Source organism: Lactuca saligna, chromosome 8 (genome assembly GCF_052625555.1).
Source record: "Lactuca saligna cultivar CGN05327 chromosome 8, ASM5262555v1, whole genome shotgun sequence".
NCBI lineage: Eukaryota > Viridiplantae > Streptophyta > Magnoliopsida > Asterales > Asteraceae > Lactuca > Lactuca saligna.
The window spans coordinates 67,122,378-67,140,321 of record NC_136424.1 but is presented as its reverse complement, the minus strand read 5'-3'; the positions used below and the strand labels follow the sequence as shown (position 1 = coordinate 67,140,321).

At 35.4% G+C, this 17,944-nt stretch overlaps 1 protein-coding gene across 1 annotated transcript; it reads left to right on the top strand.

Annotated features, from left to right (window-relative positions):
• Positions 1-7,717: 7,717 nt before the first annotated feature.
• On the top strand, positions 7,718-8,242 carry LOC145009717 (uncharacterized). Its single transcript, XM_078968358.1, has one exon. It carries the CDS (start codon positions 7,718-7,720, stop codon positions 8,240-8,242), a length of 525 nt encoding a protein of 174 aa, XP_078824484.1.
• The last annotated feature ends 9,702 nt before the right edge of the window (positions 8,243-17,944 follow it).

Sequence of the window (17,944 nt, the reverse complement as noted above, 5' to 3'; positions counted from 1 at the left end):
TGTCAAGGATTCAGTGGGAGTTTTAATGATCTTATCAATCATCACTAGCACACGACTTAAGGTTTACAACCTATCGTGTTGACATTATTTTGTTTATGTGCCATTCCAATTGAGTTAATTATGCATGTGAGTTCTATGAGTTCTCATTTGAATGCATAAAGACAAAGCACCTTGATTGATGGAAAGTACATTGATATGTAAAGATAAGCTGCTAAACTAGTTGGAAGACATGGTGGGCACTTGTGTTGCCATAAGGCTAGAAATCAAGAAAGTTCAGTCCATATGAGTTTGGATTTGTCGCAAACTTGGTTTTGGCAAATTCACATGGATATGAACTCATACACCATAAAAATCCAAGTTTCATAAGATTCCCTCCTTCATGAAAATGATTGTGAGGAAACGCTTTCACTAAGAAAGATTTTAAGAAGATAGCAATTGTGAAAATTTTATTCTCAAATTCAATTATGGTTACGGCATCCCTTTCCATAGTTCAAATTGTGAGATTTGGCAATTAGTCTAAACATTTGGGACTTACTAACATAAGTTCTGAATTGTTTAGACACACATATGAGCTATCTAAGGAAAAGGTGTGTAAGTTTAAGAAGCTTAGATAAAGGCTTATCGAAGCATCTGGTATTAGAAATATGAACTTCAGAAATTCAATAGGCATTGTTTTCTGGAAGTTCAGTTGTTTTCTGAATACATGTCAAAGCTAGTGGGAGCATAAGTGTTATGCTTATATGAAAATAATCATTATGATAGTGGGAGCATAAGTGTTATGCTTGTGTGATTATTATGGCAAGTATTGCAAGTTAGCAATATTAATTATAGAAAAACAAAGATTCAATTTGCAAAGTTGCATGGGTTGAAAAGTTGTTTTGTTATAATTAAGGGAGAGAATATTATACTTCGTTTCAAAATCTAAAGCTTAAATTGCAAAATTTTAATAAATTTAGTCAAAGGATACATAATGTGTTCTTAAATTTTGATTATGATTACAGCATCCCTCTTCATAGTTCGAATTGTGAGAACGTGACACATAAAATATTATGGCAGAAGATTGATAAAGTATCATAGCTTTATGTAAGACATTATGCATCGTGTTCCATACACTTCATGTATAGGATCGATTGAAAATGCTATACTATTTGACCATTCTAAAATTTTCCAAATGTCTAGCGCATTAAGAGGGCAAAAGGATTAGAATCGGTTTTGACTAAAATAATTCAAAGGACTATCCAATGCTCGCTGAGGATTGGTCGCTTGTAAGTAGTTGGAAGTATGGTATTGGATGGACCATATCGACATTATTATGAATAGATAAGATTCTATTAAGAATGAGTTGTCATATGGAAAATATGGAAATGTTTCCATATTTGGAGTTGGATATTGAGAGTCAATGTCTAGATCAGAAAATTTTATGCAAGAAGGATGTTCAAAGGAATGTACTTTGAATGTGAGACTTCACGTCTATGGAATTGTCTTGTAACAATTTCCGATAGAGTACTTTGTAATTTCATTGGCCAAGTCTTGGTGACTTTTGTGCTATGATTTTGCGAAAGGATCATTGCATAAAATGTTAGAATCTAGCATATTCTAGTAGTGGCAAGAACCTTATATTCTAACACTAATGATTAGGAGTGGGAATTGTGAAATGAGCATCATTGGAAAAGTTTTTCAATTGATTTATTTCACAAAGTAAGGACCATAGGAAACATAGTGTGCATGCTTTGTGTATGGGACAACTATTGTTGTAATTTGAGTAATAAGTTGATTTTTTGAAACGGTAAACGATAAATAATGAGTAATCAATATGGTGGTTAAATAGAAGTGTTTTATTTTCTCTCACAAGTTTGGGGCTATATAGGATTAAGTATTATTATTGTGTATAAATTATGCATGTTTTGACTTCCAGAATAACTGGGTTATTTGAACTTCCATAGGCGGTCATACGTTGGAAGTAGGTATGAAGGAAGACTGTCATGAAGAGTCTGTAGATTGTCTAAAGACTTTGGACATATCACAAGTTTGCTTCAGAGTTCATGAATGCTTTAATAAGACTTGAGTATTGGATTAAACCCACGCTCACAATAATCACTTCATGGATTTCATCGCAAGTGATTGTGAGGCGATAATATTTTATATTCTTGAAACCGAAACGTGTGAGTTGTTATTTGTTGGTCGGTTGCACATTGATAATGAGTAAACGCACCAGTAACTTGGTGTTATAAAACTTATTTTGTGTGTGATGCGATCAATAAATCCAAGCGAGCATTTGAGTTGAGGTTTATCCATTCCTTTTACCCAAAGTGGGATAAAAGCGAAATCTGTGGGCCCCTCGATGATTTAGTGATGATACCTAAGCGCTAGGCCAAGCCGGGACTAAGTTGATGTGTTCAATTGTAGTCTTTTGTCAGTCGTCATAAATCAGGAGTCAGGAAATGGTATAGAGAGAATGATTGAAATTCATGTCTTGTGTCTATACGATATCTTGACAATGGAGGAATATATGAACCCTTATCTAAAGGACACACGTATCTGATAAGATCAGAGTTGACAACAGCTTTTGAAAGCTATGATTGCTGATCAGGTTCTGAAGTTATGCAAAATAGTTATTAGACTTATCCAAGTGGGAGATTGTTGGTTTAGTGTCTAAGTCCATAACTATTTTGGTATGTACTTGACCCGATTATGAGCATGGTCCTTTCGAGTTGCCTTCACCATAGCAATATGTAGGATGAATTAAGGAGAGAAAGGATTAATTATGACAGCCAAGGATTGGTTATATGACTTACCATCGGGGTTGTTGGATTGACAGCCAAACAAATTGGCACCGTTGTCGGGGATACGGTAGTACTAATTGTTTATGCCAAGATCTTTTCGCACAGGTACACCATTACTAGTTGATTTGGAGATAGAGAAATATGCAAAACAAAGAAGGAAGCAAGCCAAACTTTTAAAGAAACAACAATCTGAAGCTTCTTCATCAAATCGATCAACCACATCTTCACCAACATCCAAAAGTATCACCCCGCCATCTTCACCTACTCCTACCGTGGCAGAAAACAATGGAGGAAACCAAAATCATCCAAACCCACCACCTAAACAAACCTTTAGACAATGGGCCATTCAAGATGTCACCCATCAACCTTTGTGCATCAATTACCCTGCAGTAGTAAATTTTGAACTCAAGTCTGGACTCATCCATTTGTTACCTTCATTATGTGGTCTTAAGAATGAAGATCCCCATAAATTCATTAAGGAATTTCATGTTGTTTGTGTGGGTATGAAGCCACATGAAGTTACATAAGATCAAATCAAGTTAAGGACCTCTTTGCTTTACAAGATTTAGCCAAGGAGTGGTTATATGACTTACCATCGGGGTCAGTCACAACATGGAATGAACTTGCAAGGATGTTTTTGGACAAATATTTTCCAGAAATGAGAGCTTCAGCTTTATGTAGAGAAATTATTGGTACCAAGAAACAAAAGAGAGAAGTTTTGCATACATACTGGGAACGGTTCAAGAAATTGTGTTCAAGATGTCCAAAACATGGGATTTCAGAGTATCAGTTGTTGCAATATTTTTGTGAGGGAATGTCATCTTTGGATATGAGATTACCTAATGCATCAAGTGGTGGATCAATAGCTGATAAGACTCCAACAGAAATCAGAGCTCTTATCAAGAACATGGCAGAAGAGTCCAGGCATACAATTCTAGAAGAAGAATGGTAGAGTGATGCACCAAGAGGAGTGAAAGAAATTTCTACCCCAAAAATTGAAAGTCAACTTTCTGAGTTGACTAAAGTAGTGATGATGCTTGCAAAGGAAAAGGGTGTGCAACCACCAACAGTTAGACCTTGTGGTATTTGTACACAAGTTGGACACCCCACTGATATGTGCTCAATGTTACAAGAAGATGTAGAGTCATTTCAAGCTATGGGATTTTCAAGTCAACAATAAGGAAACTTTCAGCCAAGACCACCACCTTATCAACCAAGACCTCCATTTCAAAATTAGATGCATCACCAACAAAATTATCAATCATATTTCCAGCCAAATGAATCCCCTCATCAATCTCAATTCCAACCTCAAAACATGCAACAAGGAAACAGTTCAAGCGGATCGGGAATGTCTTTGGAAGACATTGTCAAGAGTTTAGCCACAAGTACTCAAACATTTCAAAATGAGACCAAGGCGAGTATCAATACTTTGGAACAACAAATGACTCAACTCGCCACTTTTGTGAGTAAATTGGAGTCACAAGGAAAACTACCCGCACAAACCAAAAAGAATCCAAATCATAGTGCATGTGCCATCACTTTGAGAAATGGCAAAGAATATGAAGGTCCTAAGATGATTGAAGAAGAAGAAGAGATGGAGTTAGATAAAGAAAAAGAGAAGTGAAAAACACCTTCAAAGCAAGTTCCTATTGAAGCAAAAGTCACTCCTAAGCCATTTCCCACAAGGTTAAGCAAGTCAAAGCATGAAAGGGAAGACAATGAAATCATGGAGATGTTCAAAAAAGTTGAGGTGAATATTCCTCTTATTGATGCCATCAAACAAGTCCCTAGGTATGCTAAATTCCTTAAGGAATCATGCACATCTAAGAAAAGATTGAAAGGGAATGAAACTGTCAAAGTAGGTGAGAATGTATCTACAGTGCTACAAAAAAGATTACCTCAAAAATGTAAGGATCCGGGTGTTTTCACGGTTCCTTGAAAGTTAGGTAATCTTCATGTTCCACGAGCTATGCTAGACCTTGGAGCTTCTATCAATGTCTTGCCATATCTTATTTTCAAAATCCTAAATATTGGCACATTGAAGAAGACCGGGTTAATCATTTAATTAGCTGATAGATCTTTAGTACATCCAAAAGGTGTGCTAGAAGATGTGTTAGTCCAAGTGAATGAGTTAGTATTTCCAGCAGATTTTTATGTCCTTGACATGGATGATGATGACTCACCAAATTTGAGCTCAATTCTTCTAGGAATACCCTTTGTGAAAACAGCTAGGACAAAAATTGATGTTTATGATAGTACATTGTCCATGGAATTTGATGGAGAGGTGATAAATTTCAATATCTATGATGCTATGAAATATCAAAGTGATGTTTCATCTTTAAATTTTGTGGATGTCATTGAACCATTAACAGAAGAGTGTTTTGATTTGTCTAATCTTGATGTGTTAGCTCTTATTTTAGACAGGAATCTTCAAAAGGAAAGAGTGGAAAAACTTGTCAAGCAATTTAAAAATGATGAAGAGATTTTGGAAGTTGTATCTTGCATGGATGAAAAGAAGAAAATGAGGTTTGATGTTCCAAAACTAAAATTACCGATGTCTAATGAGAAACTTGTTCCTTCTGTTGTGCAGGCACTAGAATTGGAACTCAAAACTTTACCTAAGCATCTCAAGTATGCGTATCTTATAGAGAAAGAGACTTTACCAGTGATCATCTCCACAAGGTTATCAACAAAAGAAGAAGACGAGCTTGTCATCACCTTAAAAGAGTATAAGGAAGCTATTGGGTGGACTATAGCCGACATCAAAGGAATAAGTCCTTCACTTCGCATACACAAAATCCTTATGGAAGAAGATTACAAGCCTTCCCGAGAAGCTCAAAGGCGTTTGAACCCTCCAATGATGGAGGTAGTGAACAAAGAGATTTTGAAGTTGTTGAATGTGGGGATGATCTATCCCATATCATATAGCAAGTGGGTAAGTCCAGTCCAAGTTGTACCCAAGAAGACAGGTATTACTATTACAAAAAATGACCAAGGTGAATTCGTCCCCACCCGACGCAAAACGGGTGGAGTGTTTGCATAGATTATAGAAGACTCAATTCCTCAACCCAGAAAGACCATTTCCCACTTCCCTTCATTGATCAAATGTTGGAAAGATTAGAGGGAAAAACACACTATTGTTGCTTGGATGGGTATTCCGGTTTTCATCAAATACCCGTTGCACCCGAGGATCAAGAGAAAACCACTTTCACATGTCCCTTCGGAACATTTGCATTTAGGCGGATGCCTTTTGGACTTTGCAATGCTCCCACCACTTTTCAAAGGTGCACGGTAAGTATTTTTTCGGAGTATGTTGAGGAGATCATTGAAGTTTTTATGGACGATTTCACAATTTATGGTAATTCTTTTCATGAGTGTTTGGATAATTTGAAAAAGATTTTACAAAGATGTATTGAGACCAACCTTGTTTTGAATTATGAAAAATGTCATTTTATGGTTGATAAAGGTCTCATACTTGGTCATGTTGTGTCTTCTAAGGGGTTAGAGGTAGATAAAGCAAAAATGGATGTCATTAAGTATTTACGTTATCCCACTTGTGTTCGTGAGGTACGCTCACTTCTTGGTCATGCAGGTTTTTATAGAAGGTTCATCAAAGATATTTCTAAGATATCATGTCACATGTGTGAGCTCCTACAAAAAGATGCAGAATTCGAATTTTCCAAGGAGTGCAAGCAAGCTTTTGATCAGTTGAAGAAGTTGTTAATATCAGCACCAATACTTCAATCACCGGATTGGAGTTTTCCTTTTGAAATCATATGTGATTCCAGTAATCATGTAGTTGGTGCAGTGTTGGGGCAAAGAAAAGATCGAGTTCCTAATGTCATTTACTATGCATCAAAAACACTTGATAATGCACAAGTCAACTATTCAACAACTGAAAAAGAATTGTTTTCTATTGTCTTTGCTTTAGATAAATTTCGTCAATATCTGCTAGGTTCTAAAGTCATTGTTTATTCTGATCATGCAGCAATTAGATATCTACTTGCAAAGAAGGATTCAAAGACTTGACTCATTCGATGGGTATCACTCTTGCAAGAGTTTGATAAATCAAGGACAAGAGCAAAAAGTCAAACCTTGTAGCTGATCATCCTAGCCGGATTGTTTCTCCCGATGACTCGACTCCCATTCATGTTGCATTTCCCGATGAAAATTTATTTTCAGCAAAAGTTCTACATCGTCATAAATCAATTTCCACCATATTTGACTCAATGAAAAAAAGATAAGATCAAGAAAGAAGCTAAGAGGTATGTTTGGGATGAGCCATAGTTGTGGAAATATTGTGCTAACCAAATGATTAGATGATGTGTGGACCAACATGAGGTACCTTCTATCTTAAATTTTGTCACTCTTATGCTTGTGGAGGGAATTTTGGTCCTCAAAGGACTATAAGAAAATTATTAGAGAGTGGATTTTACTGGCCAAGTATTTTCCGTGACTCTTACGTCTTTTGTGCAAGTTGTGATAAATGTCAAAAGATGGGATCTTTAAGCTTAAAGAATCAAATACCCCTTAATCCCATTTTAGTTTGTGAAATTTTCGATGTTTGGGGCATTGATTTCATGGTACCTTTTCATCATCTTCGGGTTTTATTTATATTCTTTTGGTTGTGGATTATGTTTCCAAGTGGGTGGAATCAAAGGCTACCCGTACTAACGATTCAAAAATTGTAATAGATTTCTTGAAGGTTCACATCTTTTCTAGATTTGGTGTTCCAAAGGCCTTTATCAGTGATCGTGGTACACATTTTTGCAATCGTATGAGTATTTTGAAGAAATATGGTGTTATTCATAAAGTTTCCACAGCATACCACCCACAAACAAATGGACAAGCCGAAGTGAGTAATCGACAAATCAAGGGTATTTTGGAGAAAACCGTCAATGCAATAATGAAAGATTGGAGTACACGCCTTGACGATGCTTTGTGGGCGTACCGCACTGCATACAAAACTCCAATTGGAAAGTTATCCATACATCATTGCTTTTGGAAAGCCATGTCGATTACCCGTTGAGTTGGAGCATAGAGCCTATTGGGCGATCAAGCTGTTCAACATGGATTTAGGTGAATCGGGAAATAAGAGGAAGCTAGACATACAAGAACTTGAGGAGATCTGTAAAGAAGCCTATGAGAATGAGGTTCTTTACAAAGAACAGACAAAAGCATACCATGAAAAGATGATTACACGCAAGCTATTTCAAAAAGTTCAAAAGGTACTACTTTACCATTCTCGTTTTAAATTGATTCTTGGTAAATTAAGGTCTCATTGGGTGGGACCATTTGTTGTAACTAATGATTTTGAGCATGGTGCAATAGAAATCACAAGTGAAAAAACCGGGAAGATCTTTAAGGTAAATGATCACCGTTTGAAGCCTTATTATGAAGGATTTCAAGTAAAAAATGAAGAAGTAGAGGAAGTAATGGATCCAAAGTACCATGATTGACAAATAGATGGGGTCCAAGTCGAACCAACGACATTAAAAAGGGGCGGCTAACCGGGAGGCAACCCGTGGGTATTTCTGTCATTTCTTAATTTTTCATCGTATTTTCTTCGTTTTCAAGTTTCCAAATTGTTTTTTTATGTTTAAAGAGGGTAAAAAATTATTTTCCGGGCAATAGTGGAGTAGCGGGTTGTAATTTCAAAAAGTGAAAAAAATCACAATTTTTGGCATTTACAGAGGTTTACATGGCCGTGACATATGATTATGGTTTACACGGGCTGTGTAAACAACCAGTCACCACAGTTAAAACGCAAAGTTTACACGGCCGTGTAAATTTTTCCCTTCTATTTACACGGGCCATGTAAACGTAAAATCAGAGTTGGACGAGTTTAAAGGCTAAAATCGATTTGTTTTGTTCATTCTCTTCACAAGACCTGCGACTCCTATTCTCCCTTCTTCCCTCTTCGAAAAAAACCCTTAAAAACACTCCAACTTCCTCAATTTTTCTCTAAAAATCAAGCTCCAAGGTATGAAACTCTTCTCTTTCTTCATCTTCTTTGTCTTGCATCTCAAATTCACCCTCTCATGGCCGATTTTGGGGGTTTTGAGCAAACCCTAGAATTTTTAGGTCTCCAAATTTCGACCTAATGCTTGTAATTTCTTGTAGGATAAGCTTGGGGAAGCATTGGACATTATCCTACCACCATTTTCGAGTACAAATTGGTATAATTGTTCCAAACTCTTTACTTGTGCATATAGTTAGATTTTGGGGTGATTTTGGTGATATTGCTAGTTTTTGTGCATACTCTAGAGTTTAAATTGACCTACATGTGTGCAAAACTTTGTTGAATTCAATTGGACAATGGCTTCCCATGGAAAAGGGCTAGAATTAGGACCTCACATATGGGTGTTCAAGAGACCAATGGTGAACAGGACCAACATTCCGTGGAAAACCCTTATGAATTTGGTCTTATTTTTTAGACAAATCAACAAGAGATTTTGTATGCAAACCTTATTAGAAGAGTAATGGGGGCTCAAAATTTTGTGGACATCCAAGCCCTTAAAGACCTTCATATTTATAAAGGTGTCTACAAGCTCTTCAAAAACATTGGTTGGGAAGGTTTATTGAATTTACATGCAGTAATTTATCAAACACCAATGTTGGAACTCTTGTCCTCAATCACTTTTGATTACCAAACACATATCCTTACTTTCCATTTGCTCAATCAATCTCATCAAATTCATATTGACATCCTATGTGATATTATTGGTGCTCCTAAAGCAAAAAGGGATGTATATACAACAAAGGGAAGAAGAAATATTGTATTTGAGCAAAATTGTGGAAGCTTTTGGTGAAATATCTCTTGTGAAGATGAGTTTCAGTCAGGCACAGTAAAAGCTTCTAGGATTATTCATCCAGTTCTGAAGGTCACCCACCAGATTATTGCTTCTCTCTTATTTCCTCAAGAAGAGATTAGCAAGGCGAACAAAAAAGAATTAGAAGTTTTGTGGTGTATGATTAACAAGGCCGAGGAAGTCCCTCATTTCGGGTGTTGGGTAGTTCAGAAAATGCTCAAAAGTGCCTTGAGCAATGATGGGCAGCTTCATTGTGGAGGCATAGTTTCTATTATTGTTGAACATCTTGGCCTCCATTTACCCAACAATCCAACAAATATAATTCTGGGCCATACTCGTTTGTCACTTGATGTTATGGAAATCATGCACCTCTTTCACCGCACTCCCAATAGGGATGTTCATTGGACCCTCGATGGCAAAGAATATCTACGCACCGACATCCGAAATAAGAAGGTATTAGCCTTGGCCAATGACATCCCATCTACACATTGGCATCTCCAATCCAATTTGGGTGTTACTGCAACCCGTAGACGTCCAACCACCACTCTTACCACTCCTACTCAACCTACAACTGTAGGTGCTTCCAGCTCGTCTCGCCTCATTCCTTTCCCTGAACACAACCTTTACACGGGCGAGTTTGCATGCTTAGACCATCACTATACGAGCCTCCAGCAAGAGTAGGAGAGATTTACACGGGTGATGCTAAAATCACTTATGAATTTCAGGACTACCATAACCTTCAACAAATAGCGTTAGGCCCAGCAAGAGTTGTGATGGGTTGAACAAGATCAGTGATGGGTTGCACAAGAGCAACATAATCGGAATCTCCATTATTTGATGAGTGACCTTCACCGAGTACTTGTTCTTCCCACGCAACAGCAACCATCATCATCCCAACCCCAGTGGCCTTCATATTATCCTGCTGATTATCCTTCACAGTTCCCACCATATCCACCACCGCCCGACTCTCAATAGGCCGGCTAGGCCTCTCTCCAAGCATCGAGGACGATGCTATATTTTAAGCTTGGGGAGGGGCATCCATTCATGCATAATCCTGTTGCATGTAATTTTGCATTAATTTCCATTTTCATTTTTCATTTTTCTGCATAGAAATTTATTTATTAAAAAAAATACTTTATTTCTAATTTTTATTATTCTTTGTATTTATTTATATTTAAAAAATGATCCAATTCTAAAAAACTGAATCTTTTCAAAACAGTTGAGATGGTAAGTGAATCATGTTTCTTGAGATTGGCTTGCTCTTTTTATTGAAAAATCTTAAAGCAAGCTAATCGCACACGAACACACCTCCCAAAGCTACTCGTGCAAAACAGAAAGTGAAAAGATTGTCAACACTAGATCATAAGAGCGAGTATGAGTTAATTCTTTGGGGCATATGACTGGTCTTATGAGTAGTAAATGCTCAATTGAACTTAAAATGCCAAATTCAAAAATTCATATAAAAATATATAAAATCTCAATGTCCCGAGCCTTCTAGCGCTCTAAAAGTCATTTCTGCTCATTCCCTTTTATATACCCTGCTTGGGGACATAGCTTCCAACTATACCTATGGGTCTTTGCATGTTGACCTTTAGTCCCCCGAAAAATGTCTTAGAAACCTTCACGGTAATAGACCGTGAGATGTCCCACAATAGAAAAGTCAAGGACGAAAATATAAAGAAATAGACCTGGCAAATAAATTAATAAGATTCTTATGTGTTATCTTAGTTATACAACAAATAATAATAAATAAATAAATAAAATAAATATTATTAAGTTAATTTGTGACCTTTGGAACTCGAATAAGTAAACTCCGAGGGGTGTTCTACACCTAATCACCTAAAGCAAAATTGTTTGGGACTGACTGGATTGAAAGTTCGCTACACGGGTTCCATTGAAAGTCATGAACTTAATAATAGCAAATAAAGCTAAATTGTGGCCTTTGAGGTTCGGGCAAGTAAACCCGAGGGATCTTTTTAAATCTAGCATACTAAGGTCATTTGATTTGGATGTGTTGGTTGGAAGCCCGTTACATGGATTTCAAAGAAAGCCATGAGTTTTATTTGTAGAACAATGTAATTACAAAATTGTATATATTTGTGTTCATAGTTTAATCAAATAATATGTTTAGGAAAAATGTTTGGCTGCCACAAGATTCCTTTGGACTTGGATTTGAACTTATAACATTGGGATTGAATGCTAATTACTTTGACTGGTGTAAGTGGTTTGATATTTGTAACCAATCTGGGTAAATATTAGGGAATTTTTAGAAAAGATTTTTTAGAAAAAGATTGTTGTTGACCAACAAATAGTTGGAATTGTTCATTGATATATTTAGTGAAACGAAGATGATTGAGCATGTTTTGTCACATACAATTTCGCGAGGGTAAGACCATAGTTTGTTCCATGAATTGTCGTGATGATATTAAAAGGGAATAAGTGTTGTGATCTTTGATTCTGTTGAGTTGTATTAGGGAGTAGCTAAAGTCTTATTTCTATTGTTATATAACTTGAGACTAAAGCCAAGTTTACTCAAGGCACGACAGGTACATTCTCAACTATGGTACAAAAAGAAGGTTAATTGGGTTGGATCTTCATCATGTTTGTTTTAATTTCATGCATTAAATTTCAAAAAGTTTTAACTTTGATTTTCTTTTCTTTTATTTTATTTTTATTTTATTTTATTTTCTCCAGTTTAAATTTTTCTTGTTCTTTCTTGAGGGCAAGAAAGGTTCAAGCTTGGGGAGATTTGTTAGGTGCATTTCATGCATTCATTTTTGTAGTTTTAATCCATAAAAGTGCATTGCATTTAGGTTTAAACTCATGCATTTTGCATATTTTTCGGGATTTTTCATGATGCAATTCCATTCACACACCTTTTTGATATTTCAGGGAATTTTGAAGGAAGGATCTTACTTGAGGTGATGAATAAAAGATGTGGATGAAGTTTCGGGACCATTGGAGCATCGAGGAGGAAGTTAAGAAGAAAATGAATATTTTGACTTTACAGAGGTTTACACGACCATGTAAATGAAAGCCTTGAGTTTACACGGGTCTTATAAACATATATTCAACAGCAATGTACTTCGAAGGCCTGACAAATTTGAGCATTCTACTTCTAGAGTTTACACGACCATGTAAATGGTCAGTGTTAGTTTACATGAGCCGTGTAAACGTGTCGTCAGTTTTAAAACAGTTTCATCCTTTGTAAAAGGGAGATGGCCAGTTCCAGAGGAAGTTAAGTCGTATTTTGGAAGAAGAGAAAGGATTTTTGGGAGATTTTGGAAGTTGATTAACATTTGGAAACACTTTGATTTACATGTTGTAATTCAAATTGAGGATTAAAATTGTTAAATTTGTAGTTTACTTTAGACATGTGTGGTTGATTTCTTTATCATTTCTTATTCTGAATTCTTAAGTATTTGTTGTTAGGTTGTAATTACACTTGACTTATGTTTATGATCTAGTAATCTTTGATTTGATCTCAATAATGTGTTTGATTGGTTCTCTTTATTCACTTGATCAATGAATTAGGGTTCTTATCAATCTTGTTAATCAAATTATAAAATTCATATATGTTTTATGATTTGGTGTTAGTGACATGCACTTGATTGGTTCTATTTAGATTAAAATAAGTGTAATCAAAGATTATATGTTCATAATCCCAAGCTTATGAGGAATGTTGAACATTGTTGGTAATTGTTGCAAAAACTCAATGTCATTTAATGATTTGACGCAAGAACTTATTTTAATTGAATCAATTAAATGAAGATTTATTTGAAGTAAATGTTTTGAATAAAACACTTTTGTCAACTTAGGTATTAGAGTTTATTAATATCTAAATTATCAACCTAGATTAAACATGAGTCATAACTATATTACATCTTTCAACATAATACATATATAAGAATCATAATAAAAAATGTATTTCTTTTACTGAATTTTGTTTTCAATCTTATTTCTTTATGAATTTCAATTTTAGTTTAAACATAATCCCCCATTTTAATATTGTTTGTATAATGTGTGAGAATATGGCTAAATAAGGAGTCTCGTATTCCTGTGGACCGACCCTGCTTGCTCTTTACTATCTTTAGTGTATGAAGTAGTAGTGATTTGAGTTTTATTGTTATTATTTTATCCCATTATTTGTTGGTTTGATAATGAAACATGATCTTTGGTGGGATCTTTGTTGCTTGCCATCAAACAAACTTTTGCATCCTTTTAAGAAGTACCATTTCAGCATACGAGGTGAGTACGGTAGTCAAACTCCCTGAAAGATAAATATAATCAAATAAGGTTCATGTACAAGTATTTAAATATATTTAATATTCAGTTGGTATTTTATCTGCCATTAAACTACGTTCAACGAAAGTTCATTGAATGTAGTCACGAATGGCCTCGGTAAGCATTATTATCGGTATATTATGTTGATTTATCAATAACACCAAAAAAAAATTGGGGAACATCAATGTTGACTACATTCCAATGGATGTTAGGGGAATAGTGTCTTGCCCATTTCGCATGATCAATGGTGGCAAACACTTCACGAGCATCAAGGGTCAGCCGAAGGAAGTTTTCTTCAAAATCAGACACAGTATATAAGTTGGATGTCATCCAGAACAAAGGTTGTAATGTTCTGCCAGAGACGCCTCTTGTGTGTCACAACTAGGAATTTTGATGCTTTGTAAACACTTAACAAGGACGACATTGTAACTAAAACTTAAAAACATGTATGGTGCTTATTTAATGACAACAAAATTTCATCAAACACTTCATACAAACATTCAAATAGTCAACAAAAGATTGGAAACCCTAAAAATCTCGGCTTAAGTCCATTATGGACTAGGATTTTCTTATAGGGCCTAATGGGCCAATAAGCCTCCAATTTGACTATGTTGGACTTAGAACCTTCAAATGGGCCATAATTGGGCCTAAATTCATGAGACCTAACCTTTTGGGCCATATTGGGCCCTAACTAATCCAATTATCCCTAATAAACCATAAATCAATTCTTTTATGCACCTTGGGCCGTAAACAATCTCTAAAGGCCCAATGGGCCGAAAAACCTCCTTATGTACCCCATAAATTCGAACCAAATTAAGAATTGGGCCAAAATAAATATAATTTCTCTCTTCTATAACCCAAATCTCGACCCATGTAAAAAAAGGGAGAAATGTAGAATTATAAGGGCAAGAGACCTCATAATTATCCATTGGAAACCCATGCACCAATCTCATTCTCCCATGCATGTCAACTCATCTCTCACCTCCTCTCTCTTTATCTCCTACTCTCGGCCAAAGGAAGAACATACACACACACACAAAATTCACTTAAAGTTTTCTCTCAAGAACTCATAACAACTTCTCCTCTTCTACATCAAAATTTCGAGATCTTGGAACATTTCAAGGAGATTCTTCCACAAAAATCATCATCCTAGGTAATTTGATGCTTGGATCCATGATCTAGATTCTTTGTTTTATCAAAATTCTCTTCTTAACTGATAAAAACTCATGATCATCATCCTAGAAACCCTAAGATCGAGATCCACCCAAGAAGGCTTGCTAGGACCAAATTTTCTTTATTTCTTCCTTCAAACCGTGAGCAACAAATCAAGGTGAGTTCATACCCCTCTATTTTCAGTTTTCACATGTTTTATTGGGGGGGGGGGGGGGTAATACAAGTAAAATGTGTAGATCTATGTGTGTTTCTGTGCTATGTGTGATTTTTGTGTTTATGTGCTAAAATAAAAGGGATTTTCGAGATCTATAGTTCAAGGAGGGAAAATATGTGATCTAGGATGTATTACACTTAACAAGCTAAGAAAATCTAGCATATAAGGGTTAAAATAAACAAGTTACAACATAAAACTCATTATTGGGCTATTTTTATCAAATAAGCAAAAGTTTGGGGAAAATTGTCATTTACGATTTTTATAAAGACCAAAAGAGTCCAAATAGTTAAAATAGAAGCTTTTATGAATATTATGCTTTTCAAAGGACTAGAAATGAAAATTGTAGTCAATTGGGCCAAACTTTGGGCTTTTCGGCCCATAGGCCCATAATTTGCGAAAAAATGAGTTTTAAGGGGCTAAAATGGTAAATTTTCTAAAATCATGGGTAAAATGGGTAAATAAATCTATTTCAAGGGTTAAAATGATCCTTTTTGCCAAAAAGGATAAAAAAAATGAAAAGTTTTTGGATTTTGGGTAAAAATTGTAAAATTTGCGAAAAGTTTGGACTTTAAATAAAAATCCTTTACAAAAGGGGCTGAACTGCCAAAGAATAAATTTTGGGCTAAAAACATTATTTAAATAAGTCTTTGGGCCAAAAATGTCAAGAAAATAGTTTAAGGGCGTAAAATGTCATTTTCTTTTTATAAAAAGGGACTAAGATTGTCATTTTTATTAAAGAATGGTTGAATAGGTCAAACCAATATTTTTGAGCCAATTGTTTTATTATTAAGGTATTTGGGGCAAAATACCAAGTTATAATTAATGAAAATAGAATGAAGAATATACATATATTTTCAAATATCATTATAAACAATCAACAAGCTTCGTACCTTTGCGATTTAACAATTGTTCAGTCAAACTTCCGACAATTAAATATTCAAATTGTTGGGCTTGAAAGATTCTAAACATGCTTATTGGATCTTCGTGACCCATTAACATGACTTTTGGGCCCAATAATAATAATAAATGTTTATTGGGCCTCCTGTGACCCAATTACATGTTTAAAGGACCATCAATGGCTTTTACGAGCTATTGGGCCTTAGTGGCCCATTAGCATTCGTAGTAAGGTCCAAGTAAATCATATGTGAAATGGGCCAACGCGTCCTTCGTATACTCGACAGCCTTATATAACAAGCGTGATTAGTAGGACCTCGTGGTCCTCTTCTCCTCGTCTGTTAGGCTTACCGACTATTCAAGTAAACAAAAATCATATCGTTAATCAAGGTTAATCAAATTTATTTGGATTAAGTGAGTAATAATGGGCGACACCAATAAGTGTCGGTCGTGTCTGTAGTTATAATCAAAGTCTCCTTGAGGGAGAGCGAGAGTTTGTGTATAGATCTATACGTGGGTGACTCCCCCACACCTCAGCTCTTAGCTACAGTTAGACTAGGCCAGTCTAGGGTCACAAAATTTTAAGATCAACTTTGGCGTTCGCTAGAATGTCAAGACAGACAAACTAGTCATTATCATGGATGGTTATAACGACTCACATAAATAAATCCAATACCAGTCGAGTAATCAAGGGAATTCGTAATCATTAGTTGTGATGATATAATAATTCAAAACGATCATATTGTTTATCGGAAAGCATCGGGTTTTCCGAGGTAATCAACATTAATCACTTGTATTTTCAATAACTACAACGCCAAACTCCTCATATATATTCACGTTTTGAAATCATTCATGCATAAACCTATGGATCTTCATACTTTTTGTGGTTTGAGAAAATATCGGATTTTCTGGGTTTTATAAACTATACAAAGCATTTTCATACCAAATCTGCTTATGAACTCACCAACATTTCAAAAGTTGATGTTTTCAAAATAACTTGTATTCTCAGGTAACAGGTAAGCTGAAGAGTAATACCAAGTATGTTAGGATGTTATGTTTTGAAAACTTTCAAACAATTTATGCTATGGAAATGTAATATTTAAACAATGTACTTGATGTGAACAGTGTCAGTTGTAATGTATTAATGCATGGTGATGTTTATGTGATGTTTCATGTATATTCATTGTGATGATATTCAATTTAAGTCATGTGAGCCCTCGGACGTTTCCGCCGTCTGGTTCGGGGGTGTGACATTGTGTGTATATACTTGAACACACTTTTAGAAGTATACCCACGATAAGAACTAGGGAATACACGTTCTATGCAAGAACTAACGACATCATCTATATTTGTTATGAACGATACTTCCCTACCCTGTCTCAAAGCTTCTTTTAACCTCATAATGAATAAGGTACAACAATATAGATTATTTTCCACAACCAGACCAAATGATATAGGGAGGGACTGGTTGTTCTCGTCGATAGTAAACGCTACAAACATTGTTTTTAGGTAGACCCATGTAAGATGAACACTATGTATGAAGATGACAGACAAGAAGCAGCCTATGAATGCATGGACCTGTATGTTTTTTAGGAACAATTTTAAATTAATTTAGATGTACAAACATTATCAATTTTAAATAAACAATAGAAAAATGCAGAAAAAAAAAACAAATATATATATCACCCATCAGTAGCCACATAACAAGCTTTAAAACGATTCATGAAATCACTTTTGATGTGCCTAAGGTTGCGAAGGTAAACATGCAGGTTGTTAAAGCTTTT

What these genes read in the sequence shown, in the direction of transcription:
- LOC145009717 (XM_078968358.1), top strand. Translation starts at nt 7,718, where the DNA reads ATGCTTTGTGGGCGTACCGCACTGCATACAAAACTCCAATTGGAAAGT.